The sequence below is a fragment of the Saccoglossus kowalevskii genome, chromosome 8 (genome assembly GCF_978046115.1).
Source record: "Saccoglossus kowalevskii chromosome 8, keSacKowa6.1, whole genome shotgun sequence".
Lineage (NCBI taxonomy): Eukaryota > Metazoa > Hemichordata > Enteropneusta > Harrimaniidae > Saccoglossus > Saccoglossus kowalevskii.
The window spans coordinates 38,132,669-38,146,941 of record NC_140648.1 but is presented as its reverse complement, the minus strand read 5'-3'; the positions used below and the strand labels follow the sequence as shown (position 1 = coordinate 38,146,941).

The window sequence follows — 14,273 nt, the reverse complement described above, 5'->3', positions numbered from 1 at the left end:
GCCGATACCAATATGCCATTGCCCCAATCACAGTGGCGATACCAATATACCATTGCCGCATTCACAGTGGCGATACCAATATACTACTGCCGCATTCACAGTGCCGATACCAATATACCATTGCCGCAATCACAATGGCGATACCAATATACCATTGGCGCATTCATAGTGGCGATACCAATATACTACTGCCGCATTCACAGTGGCGATACCAATATACTGTTGTCACATTCACAGATGCGATTCCAATATACTGTTGTCGCATTCACAGTGCCGATACCAATATACTATTGCCGCATTCACAGTGGCGATACTAATATACTGTTGTCACATTCACAGTGCCGATACCAATATACTATTGCTGCAATCACAGTGGCGATACCAATCTACCATTGCCGCATTCACAGTGGCGATACCAATATACTACTGCCGCATTCACAGTGGCGATACCAATATACTACTGCCGCATTCACAGTGCCGATACCAATATACCATTGCCGCATTCACAGTGGCGATACTAATATACTGTTGTCACATTCACAGTGGCGATACCAATATACTGTTGTCGCATTCACAGTGGCGTTACCAATATACTGTTGTCGCATTCACTGTGTCGATACCAATATACCATTGCCGCATTCACAGTGGCGATTCTAATATACAGTTGTCACATTCACAGTGGCGATACCAATATACTGTTGTCGCATTCACAGTGGCGATACCAATATACTGTTGTCGCATTCACAGTGGCGATACCAATATACTACTGCCACATTCACCGTGGCGATACCAATATACTGTTGCCGCAACCACAGTAGCGACGTTTCTCATGTGGTTCGGGTTGCTGTATAGTGCATCGGTGTACAGGGATGCCCCCGTTATTAACACGTGACCCATGCACATTTAATCATCACATTCGTCTCACTGTGTCGTGTTTGATACGTATCCCATGATACAACGCGTGTAACATGATCAAGTATATTACTGTGGCGTTTAGTTTATGTAGGTGTTAGGACTTCGAGTTATAGCACCACTATGCAACTTCGCCAGTTAAAGCTCAGATGTTGGTTATCTGAAGATAAAATCAATTTATTGTCTATAACGCCACTGCGTAAACTTATTATTCTAGGTGTTTCAGTAACGTGATCAATTTTAATAATATTTATGCAGGATTCTGATTTTTAGCAACTGGATGTAACAGAGTCATGTTAAGGAACTTAACTCGAGGTCGCGAGAACAAATTTCAAGTTTCTAACCCGATGTCTCAAAATGATTTTCATGAAATTGGAGTTTAAATGTTGTTGCCCTCAAATTGGGTAAACGTGGGTGTAATGGGCCAACAATTATAAATCGCCAGCGGACGAATTCAATTTAACTTTTTGTTCGACATTTTTTTTCGGGGGGGGGGGGGGTGATACAACATAGCACATGGCAGAAATTTGAAAATAGTGCCGTGTGTTTGGGATGTATACTTTTAGCATATTGTAGGCTAGATCGTCTGTACACACATATGAATAGTTTGATGTACTTGTGCGAGTCGTGTGGATTCATACATTTCGCGAGCACGCGAGAATATGTTTTATAGCGTGGAATGCAATAAACATTTTAATAATATCATTTTTTCTTGTGTTTTATACTTAGGAATGGGATACTTCGTCTGTACTAGAATCGATTACTTCCCAGAGGGGCTGGAATCTGACAGCTCCACAGACTCGGAGGGAAAAATACTACGTAAGTGAAATATTATATCAACGTCAGACATGTTAGGCAATGCAATTACCTTTTACTGAGGTCACATGTTCACTATAGCCCAATTAACGTGAACTAAATTAAACTAAATGAAAATGTTAACATTACACAGTTACACATTCACAGTAACTACGGGAATATATCATTTATATTGTGTACACAGTCCTATATTCACATTAACTATAGGAATATATATATATATTATATAGTGTACACAGTCCTACATTCACATTAACTACAGGAATCTATCATTTATATAGTGTACACAGTCCTACATTCACATTAACTACAGGAATATATCATTTATATAGTGTACACAGTCCTACATTCACATTAACTACAGGAATCTATCATTTATATAATGTATACAGTACTACATTCTCATTAACTACAGGAATCTATCATTTATATAGTGTACACAGTTTTACATTCACATTAACTACAGGAATCTATCATTTATATAGTGTACACAGTCCTACATTCACATTAACTACAGGAATATATCATTTATATAGTGTACACAGTCCTACATTCACATTAACTACAGGAATCTATCATTTATATAATGTATACAGTACTACATTCTCATTAACTACAGGAATCTATCATTTATATAGTGTACACAGTCCTACATTCACATTAACTACAGGAATCTATCATTTATATAATGTATACAGTACTACATTCACATTAACTACAGGAATCTATCATTTATATAATGTATACAGTCCTACATTCACATTAACTACAGGAATCTATCATTTATATAGTGTACACAGTCCTACATTCACATTAACTACAGGAATCCATCATTTATATAGTGTACACAGTCCTACATTCACATTAACTACAGGAATCTATCATTTATATAATGTATACAGTCCTACATTCACATTAACTACAGGAATCTATCATTTATATAGTGTACACAGTCCTACATTCACATTAACTACAGGAATCTATCATTTATATAGTGTATACAGTCCTACATTCACATTAACTACAGGAATCTATCATTTATATAGAGTACACAGTCCTACATTCACATTAACTACATGAATCTATCATTTATATAGTGTACACAGTCCTATATTCACATTAACTACATGAATCTGTCATTTATATTATGTACACAGTCCTACATTCACATTAACTACATGAATCTATCATTTATATAGCGTACACAGTCCTACATTCACATTAATTACAGGAATCTATTATTTATATAGTGTACACAGTCCTACATTCACATTAACTACACGAATTTGTCATTTATATAGTGTACACAGTCCTATATTCACATTAACTACAGGAATCTATCATTTATATAGAGTACACAGTCCTACATTCACATTAACTACAGGAATATGTAATTTATATAGTGTACACAGTCCTACATTCACATTAATTACAGGAATCTATTATTTATATGGTGTACACAGTCCTACATTCACATTAACTACACGAATTTGTCATTTATATAGTGTACACAGTCCTATATTCACATTAACTACAGGAATCTATCATTTATATAGTGTACATAGTCCTACATTCACATTAACTACACGAATTTGTCATTTATACAGTGTACACAGACCTACATTCACATTAACTACACGAATTTGTCATTTATATAGTGTACACAATCCTACATTCACATAAACTACAGGAATATATCATTTATATAGTGTACACAGTCCTACATTCACATTAACTACAGGAATCTATCATTTATATAGTGTACACAGTCCTACATTCACGTTAACTACAGGAATCTATCATTTATATAGTGTATACAGTACTACATTCACATTGACTACAGGAATCTATCATTTATATAGTGTACACAGTCCTACATTCACATTAACTACACGAATTTGTCATTTATATAGTGTACACAGTCATATATTCACATTAACTACAGGAATCTATCATTTATATAGTGTACACAGTCCTAAATTCACATTAACTACAGGAATCTGTCATTTATATAGTGTACACAGTCCTACATTCACATTAATTACAGGAATCTATTATTTATATAGTGTACACAGTCCTACATTCACATTAACTACACGAATTTGTCATTTATATAGTGTACACAGTCCTATATTCACATTAACTACAAGAATCTATCATTTATATAGTGTACACAGTCCTACATTCACATTAACTACACGAATTTGTCATTTATATAGTGTACACAGACCTACATTCACATTAACTACACCAATTTGTCATTTATATAGTGTACACAATCCTACATTTACATTAACTACAGGAATCTGTCATTTATATAGTGTACACAGTCCTACATTCACATTGACTACAGGAATCTATCATTTATATAGTGTATACAGTCCTACATTCACATTAACTACATGAATCTATCATTTATATAGTGTACACAGTCCTACATTCACATTAACTACAGGAATATATCATTTATATAGTGTATACAGTACTACATTCACATTAACTACAGGAATATATCATTTATATAGTGTACACAGTCCTATATTCACATTAACTGCAGGAATCTATCATTTATATAGTGCACATAGTCCTATATTCACATTAACTACAGGAATCTATCATTTATATAGTGTACACAGTCCTATATTCACATTAACTGCAGGAATCTATCATTTATATAGTGCACATAGTCCTATATTCACATTAACTACAGGAATCTATCATTTATATAGTGTACACAGTCCTACATTCACAATAACTACCGGACTATATCATTTATATAGTGTACACAGTCCTATAGTCACATTAACAACCGGAATATATCATTTATATACTGTACCCAGTCCTATATTCACATTTATATAGTATACACAGTCCTACATTCACATTAACTACAGGAATCAATCATTTATATAATGTATACAGTACTACATTCACATTAACTACAGGAATCTATCATTTATATAGTGTACACAGTCCTATATTCACATTAACTACAGGAATCTATCATTTATATAGTGCACATAGTCCTATATTCACATTAACTTCAGGAATCTGTCATTGATATAGTGTATACAGTCTTACATTCACGTTAACTACAGGAATCTATCATTTGTATATTGTACACAGTTCTACATTCACATTAACTACAGGAATCTATCATTTATATAGTGTACACAGTCCTACATTCACATTAACTATAGGAATATATCTTTTATATAGTGTACACAGTCATATATTCACATTAACTACAGGAATCTATCATTTATATAGTGTACACAGTCCTACTTTCACATTAACTACAGGAATATATCATTTATACAGTGTACACAGCCTTATATAGACATTAACAAAAGGAATCTATCATTTATATAGTGTACACAGTCTTATATTGACATTAACTACAGGAATCAATCATTTATATAGTGTACACAGTCCTATATTCACATTAACTACAAGAATCTATCTTTTATATAGTGTACACAGTCCTACATTCACATTAACTACATGAATATATCATTTATATAGTGTATACAGTACTACATTCACATTAACTACAGGAATATATCATTTATATAGTGTACACAGTCCTATATTCACATTAACTACAGGAATCTATCATTTATATAGTGTAGACAGTCCTACATTCACATTAACTACATGAATATATCATGTATATAGTGTACATAGTCCTACATTTACATTAACTACAGGACTATATCATTTATATAGTGTATACAGTACTACATTCACATTAACTACAGGAATATATCATTTATATAGTGTATACAGTCTTACATTCACATTAACTACAGGAATATATCATTTATATAGTGTACATATTCCTATATTCACATTAACTACAGGAATATATCATTTATATAGTGTACACAGGCCTACATTCACATTAACTACAGGGATATATAATTTTTATAGTGTATAAAGTCCTACATTCACATTAACTACATGAATATACCATTCATATAGTGTATACTATCCCACATTCACATTATCTACAGGAGTATATCATTTATATAGTGTATACTGTCCTACATTCACATTAACTACAGGAATATGTCATTTCTATAGTGTATCCTGTCCTACATTTACAATAACTCCAGGAATCTATCATTTATATAGTGTATACTGTCCCACATTCTCATTAACTACAGGAATCTATCATTTATATAGTGTATACTATCCCACATTCACATTATCTACAGGAGTATATCATTTATATAGTGTATACTGTCCTACATTCACATTAACTACAGGAATATATCATTTATATAGTGTATACTGTCCTACATTCACATTAACTACAGGAATATATTATTTATATAGTGTACACAGTCTTACATTCACATTAACTACAGGAATATATCATTCATATAGTGCACACTGTCCTACATTCACATTATCTACAGGAATATATCATTTATATAGTGTATACTGTCTTACATTCACATTAACTACAGGAATATATCATTCATATAGTGCACACTGCTCTATATTCGCATTATCTACAGGAATATATCATTTATATAGTGTAGACAGTCCTACATTCACATTAACTACAGGAATATATCATTTATATAGTGTACACTGTCCTACATTCACATTAACAACAGGAATATATCATTTATATAGTGTACATACTTCTTCTATATTCACATTAACTACAGGAATATATAATTTATATAGTGTACATACTTCTATATTCACATTAACTACAGGAATATATCATTTATATAGTGTAGACAGTCCTACATTCACATTAACTACAGGAATATATCTTGTATATAGTGTACACAGTCTTACATTCACATTAACTACAAGAATCTATCATTTATATAGTGTACACAGCCCTAAATTCACATTAGCTACAGGAATATATCGTTTATATAGTGTACACAGTCCTACATTCACATTAACTACAGGAATATATCTTTTATATAGTGTACACAGTCTTACATTCACATTAACTACAGGAATCTATCATTTATATAGTGTACACAGCCCTAAATTCACATTAACTACAGGAATATATCGTTTATATAGTGTACACAGTCCTACATTCACATTAACTACAGGTATATATCTTTTATATAGTGTACACAGTCCTACATTCACATTAACTACAGGAATCTATTATTTATATAGGTACACAGTGCTAAATTCACATTGACGACACAATTATACCATTTATATGGAACACAGTATCTTCACATGCCGCTTAAATTTGTGACTCTAATCAATGTTTAATTCTGCGAACAAATTGTCGGCAAATCATCTAGAGCAAAGAAACAGTGTTAACAGTTTGTCGCAGAGTGTCCCGTAGGTATTGCATTCCAATTGCCTGGTATTATGAAGTATAACACTAAGTAACAACACATTTGCTTAGAATATAACATTCACAGATTTAAATTGGAATTTGTAAAATACTACGAATCCCTAATGTATCATAAACGTTTTTCTGTGAAGTTGATGTTTTCGTTTTTATTAGAATCAATTACACCCTGACGTGAGCTCTTGTTGAATTTTTTTAATCGCTATTTTAATTGTTTTTGATACTCAACTCCGGTAGTGCACATGTACCACAGTGTCGACCCACTTTATTCATTTCGAAGACGGACAGACATTTCCTGCTAGCAAGTAAATATCATTAATATTCAAGTCATGTTATCGTATGTATTAGGCCACTGTCCTTAAAGGTTCTAGATGGTTAAATCCAAATTAATCCGCTCAAGGATCCAGACATTGTGTCGTCAAATTGTTTTGACTGTCATTCCAGAGGTTGCATCTCTGATTTATAGTCAACGCGTTTCACATACCGTTCAGGTTTTAATGTGGTTCACGGCAATGGACGTAATGAACAAAAGCAAATCATTATCACATCATTTTTATTTTAAAAGTAATACATAATTGTCGAATTAGCATGTGTCGTCGACTTATTGTTTTTTTACCAAGTACTAAATATGTTTTGGAAGAAAAACTGTCTGAAACAATGTGTATCTTTGGAAATATTACTATAGGTTTTATAATTATTTAAAAAATATAATTCATAAGAGTTACAACGAAACATTTATGGTGAATGGACCTATCGCCACTTTCATGGTGGGTGTTTTACACATACTTTTGGCAAATTGCAAACAAACATGTCATGACCATCACATATGAAGGGTTGCCATTGTATGATGTTTGTTTCCCGATATAATTTGATTTTCAATGATATACCCAGTTAATGAATACAGCGATTGGGTCATGGTTTTGTACATTATAATTTGTATATTTTTACATGCAGAAGCAGCATAGTATTTGATTTAATTTTTATGAATATTTTTGTGATTTCACGCCATATCTTGGGAATGAAGAAAGGTCTTGTTCAAATACTAAATGGGCAATGCATTACGTTAGGGAATTCTGTTCTAGTCTACACGAGCACACATAACCCTCAGTTATTGCAGTACAAAGCATTTTTTCTCAATAATAAAGCTCCACTTATGTATAAATAAGTCTCCAGTCTGTCTAAACACTGTCTACTCTTCAGACTACTAATATTCGTCACTATAGATAATAGATGGTCTTATTTCACATGTATTACAAATGTTGACAGGTATTCAAGCAATTATTATCATTTATGATAAAATGAAATATCTCTGCACTTAGTTGAGATGCCTGTACCTTCCACATTCAGTTAACATTGTTCCATTTGTTATTACACCAGAGTGCTGTACACTATTTACGTTTCCCGTGCAATATAATACTATAATGCAAATACATTATATTATACATTGTTATAATTGCCATGAATTTATTCACGACAAATTTACACTTATTTGTTTCCATCTTTTCCCGATAAATGATTCGATGTCGTATTACACATATACCACATAAACGAAACTTGGTTTGTTGTAAAGCTGTGCGCCCATAGCTCTTTTTTGTGTCGCTCTTAAGTCTTTCGGAGGTTATGTTCCGACATTTATGACAAATTTGGTGTACTTAAATCTACTATTTTTATTCGGATTGTATTGACACAGAAGATATATGACTCCCTCCATATGCTGAGATTCACAGACGTGCGACACAAAAGTGTATCGGAAAAATAGTCGATAAACGCACACTATTTTCACATGCCACACTATCAAAACTATCACTAGTCAATATCCGGTAGGAACAGTTTCCATAACTATCAACATATATTTCAGAGATAGTTGTCGCTAAATTCAAATCATGATCAGTGTCATGGTGCAGACAAGATGACCGCATCTCCAAACTAGTTCACCAACACAAAATTATGCACATCCAATAGCCGTAATACGTATTGCAGTCCTATTTTAGTAAAATGAATTTGCTGTCAATCCCAAATCTCAACTTTGAATGCTGACCTCAAACCCCATACAAATGAAATGAAAGTGAAATTTCAGACCAGCTGACAACAAATGACTGTGATTCTGACACACACTGTAACGCCATCGGTGCTGTAGCTCGTTTCGCTAATTACAGATAATCATAAATCTGTATACAGCGAAACAAGGGTCTTACATGTACAACATTCACAACTGTCGGACGAAACTTGACCAGTGTATTAACCTTTCAGTCGTGTACATGAAATATTTGCCGACAATAACGAGATTTTAATTAATTACTTTAGGCAAGCACAACAAACAATACACGAGGAAACGACCACGCAATTCTGTCCCTCGGTGTATATAACATATTCTCTTGTTCTTATTTTTATTATCCTGCGCAGAGGTTGTTCGAGCTTCAAGTGCCTTCCCTATACTTGCTCTCATCGTACAAACTATCGCTACTATAGTGTGCTTTGTCGGCCATTATAGGAAGCACAAAGTACATTTGATACTCATTGCAGGAGTTCTATCCGTCCTAGCAGGTAAGGTTATATTGGGTTGATAAGTATGTTTTAATCGGTTGATTCCAAAGGATGTACTCAAAGTTGTGTCTATATGTTTATGCTAGGATGTCAGTTTGGTCTCAAATGGGGTATGAGTTTTTTTTCTCTTCGGCGGTACACTCCACAGTCAGTTGGTGCACACGTGATAATAAAATAAATGCGATATTTACTATATTACAGCATAAAACTAGATAAGAGACAAGTTGTGAAACGCGTTTTTTAGATTCCTACAAATCAGGACAAAAATGCCAATCTTTCACAGAAATACGATCCGTTGGGGCTAATATTAAGCCAACCGATAACAAAATTCGACCAAATTCGGCATTTTTGCATTTTTGTGACTTTTTAGATTCAAGAGCTTTTGCAATTTATAAATATTCATGAAAATGAAAGGAATGCCTTTGTTGCGCTGAGAGTATTACGTATGTTTACTCCTGTGATAATGTTACTTTTGACTCAGTGTTTCATAAAATATCAAATAGCATAAAACGAAAAAAAAGGTCGTTCCTTGAGAACATTCAAGAGTCATAGATTGGTTATATTATACCCACTATGTTTTAAATTGCATTACTTTACAGGTTTGTGTAGCATCGTGGGATTATTTATTTATATATCCAGTGTCAGTGAGGAATATGCGAGCAAAGCACGGCCACGGAGTGCCATCAGTGATCCTACTTTCTACTACCATTACGGGTGGTCATTTTGGCTTGCTGTTACTTCGTTTACACTAACAGAAGCAGCTGGTGTATTATCTGTCTACCTTTACGTCTCACGCCATAGGCACGTCATTAAAAAACACGTTGACTCGAGAAAGCACGTAGATGCATTTCCCAGATTACGGTCAGATTCAGGGTCGCAGGATATGTACCGTCTCACCCGCAACCAACACGACTATTATAGCGCCCCACATCTGCAGGCATCTGACTACAGTACTGATAGTTCCAGGGATATCGGCATGAGTTTACTCAATTCAACTGAACGACACCCTTCAAGGAAACTGTATATGCCCAGAAGAGAACGTCGGTTGCCACGACAACATTCCTTTGAAACGGTCCGTAAAACGACACCGGTGTGATTCGGAGAAAATATACATAACGTTGAATAGTAGCAAAATAGGGAAAAGAAAAGTGTGACTCGCATGATAATGTTTGTGTCCTGGCCATCTATTTTCAGTATGCTCAGAGGGTTATATTCTGAATACGTATCTATAATGTTATTAATAACGGAATTATCATCAGGAAAAAATAGTGTTTGGCATATTCTTCCAATATAGTAAGAAACCCGTGGTATAATCTATGATGCCAAACGGTAGATGTACCGTGCTGAATTGATGGTGCTAAAGCCAGCAGAACACTAATGACTTAAGGAAATCGTGGTTCGTTTCTTGTTGCCATGGTAATGGTCATGGTATGCTTCCCGTGTGTATGTTTATCGATGAATGTTAGTGAACTTCCATTTTTGCTGCTGATTATTTAGTCTTGCGTAGAAACATGAAAGATGCTATGGTAAAGATGTGTGATGGTAATTTTTGATACATTTTTTTGATGTGTTTTTTTTTCTATATGAAATTAGGTAACACTGGATTCGAAGTCTGCTATTGTTTCCATCTGTGACGCTATGCAGAGCAAACCACCGTGAAACACAGTTTCTTTTTTTATGTTAAATCCATTCTTGCAATACCCATAAAAAAAATTACATTTGCGGAGAAAATTAGATCACAGTCGGCCTTGCGATTAACTTTAAACGGATACGATGTGTCCCTGCAGAATTGGCTTAAATATTTTATTAACTAAAAATGCAATTTCCGAGAATCCGTCATCTGCAGTACACACTGCCCGTAATACATCCCCTAAGGAAATCCAGAGGTATAGCTCAGCTCGGCTTTATTTTATTCTGCGGTTATTTGAAGCAAAGATATAACAGGGTAAAATCAATAAGTTCAACAAAAATGAAGCAACGTAGACTTAACATGTCTTTGCCCTAATCTGTCCTAGGGTTCTGCGAAGGTTCTATTTGACAGCAATAAATACTTTTTAATATAATAGTTACATACTTATTTTTGATCTTAGAAGATTCGGGTGATATACATTCCCACAAGGTCGCGCCCTTTAGTTACCAATCGTTTCCATGACGTCAAAATGATGTAATTGATGTAAGCAATGTTGTTAAATTAGAAAGCTCGGTTTATTTGTGCAGTCGTTCGTCATTTAGCATATAGCAAATATCTGTAATGGTGATTTTATGGACGGACAGATCAAATTACTGGCGACGCTGTGAACGGCGTTCTTGACACTCACTTACGTCATAGATGCACTTCGCCTCTAGAGGGCGCGACATATAGGAACCGTGTATTGCCAAGTGTGTAATTGTGACGTTCGACTCGGTTTTAGGGAAAGTCAGTTTCGAACATCTATTATTGTTGTATGTTCAGACTGACCGTCTTATTAATAAACATGTTTTGATACAGAATGTTAAATTCGTTTTTTTTTTCAACACAAACATCAAAATTACTTCAAATGCCAAGCTACATCTGAGTGGGCAAGATATTGCTATATATTCTGGTTGCACACTGGGATCCCGACAATGAGCACTGAGACTGACAAATGACTTAAATATCTCACTTATGTCATTATTTCGCCACACTACAAACAAAGTCAGATAGTTAAATGAAACAACGTATTCCTACCTTCCGCGCGATTGATAATACATTTATAGTGTGTTATAATTGTCAACTTTCAAGAACAAAGCAAAAAATAGTTTGCCCACAAACGTATCCACCTCACGAGCATCCCCCACGTTATCAAGAAGTCCTGATTCTATCACAATGAAATGGATTAGTTTAATTACCATTTTGTGCCATTAATCAATTCTAATGATATACACCTTAATGATAATACGAGTTGGATATTGTATTCATTAACTTCCATTTCAGTGTCGCCACTTTGTCGCTGTCATCTGTCCGTCCTGTTTGTCTCTCCATTACGAAGGTGTTCAGTACATTGTATTCGAAGATTGTTGTTTGTGTTTATACCATATGTACATTCCACAATCAAAGTCTACCGATTATGGGTATGATTTACAATGCTACAGACGTCACGCAACAGGCCACAATCATACATACAGCATGCAGCACGCTACAATAATTCATACAGCATGCAGTACGCTACAATCATTCATACAGCATGCAGCACGCTACAATCATTCATACAGCATGCAGCGCTCCACAATCATTCATACAGCATGCAGCGCGTCACAATCATTCATACAGCATGCAGAGAGCCACAATCATTCATACAGAATGCAGCGCGCCACAATCATTCATACAGCATGCAGAGAGCCACAATCATTCATGCAGCATGCAGCGCGCCACAATCATTCATACAGCATGCAGAGAGCCACAATCATTCATACAGCATGCATAGAGTCACAATCATTTATACAGCATGCAGCGCGCCACAATCATTCATACAGCATGCAGAGAGCCACAACATTCATACAGCATGCAGAGTCACAATCATTCATACAGCATGCAGAGAGCCACAGCATTCATACAGCATGCATAGAGTCACAATCATTTATACAGCATGCAGCGCGCCACAATCATTCATACAGCATGCAGAGAGCCACAATCATTCATACAGCATGCAGCGCGCCACAATCATTCATACATCATGCAGAGAGCCACAACATTCATACAGCATGCAGCGCGCCACAATCATTCATACATCATGCAGAGAGCCACAACATTCATACAGCATGCAGAGAGTCACAATCATTTATACAGCATGCAGAGAGCCACAACATTCATACAGCATGCAGAGAGCCACAATCATTCATACAGCATGCAGCGCGCCACAATCATTCATATAGCATGCAGAGAGCTACAATCATTCATACAGCATGCAGCGCGCCACAATCATTCATACAGCATGCAGCACGCTACAATAATTCATACAGCATGCAGCGCGCCACAATCATTCATACAGCATGTGGCGCGTCACAATAATTCACACAACATGCAGAGACCCACAATCATTCATACAGCATGCAGCGCTCCACAATCATTCATACAGCATGCAGAGAGCCACAATCATTCATACAGCATGTAGCGCGCCACAATCATTCATACAGCATGCAGAGAGCTACAATCATTCATACAGCATGCAGCGCGCCACAATCATTCATACAGCATGCAGCGCACCACAATCATTCATACAGCATGCAGCATGTCACAATCATTCATAGAGCATGCAGAGAGCCACAATCATTCATACAGCATGCCGCGCCACAATCATTCATACAGCATGCAGCACGCTACAATCATTCATACAGCATGCAGCGCGCCACAATCATTCATACTGCATGCAGCACGCTACAATCATTCATACAGCATGCAGCACGCTACAATCATTCATACAGCATGCAGCGCTCCACAATCATTCATACAGCATGCAGTGCGTCACAATCAGTCATAGAGCATGCAGAGAGCCACAATCATTCATACAGCATGCAGCGCGCCACAATCATTCATACAGCATGCAGAGAGCCACAATCATTCATACAGCATGCAGCACGCTACTATCATTCATACAGCATGCAGAGAGCCACAATCATTCATACAGTATGCAGCGCG

The 14,273-nt window shown here is 35.5% G+C and overlaps 1 protein-coding gene across 1 annotated transcript in view; it reads left to right on the top strand.

The window, feature by feature from the left end:
- Nucleotides 1–12,109, top strand: part of LOC102809656 (voltage-dependent calcium channel gamma-7 subunit-like) — a 213,708-nt gene extending 201,599 nt beyond the window's left edge. The window contains exons 2-4 of the mRNA XM_085503015.1: nt 1,642–1,731; nt 9,479–9,619; nt 10,219–12,109. Coding sequence (XP_085359141.1) covers nt 1,642–1,731; nt 9,479–9,619; nt 10,219–10,715 — 728 coding nt within the window. The 3' untranslated portion in view covers nt 10,716–12,109. The remainder of the gene's footprint in view (nt 1–1,641; nt 1,732–9,478; nt 9,620–10,218) is intronic.
- The last annotated feature ends 2,164 nt before the right edge of the window (nt 12,110–14,273 follow it).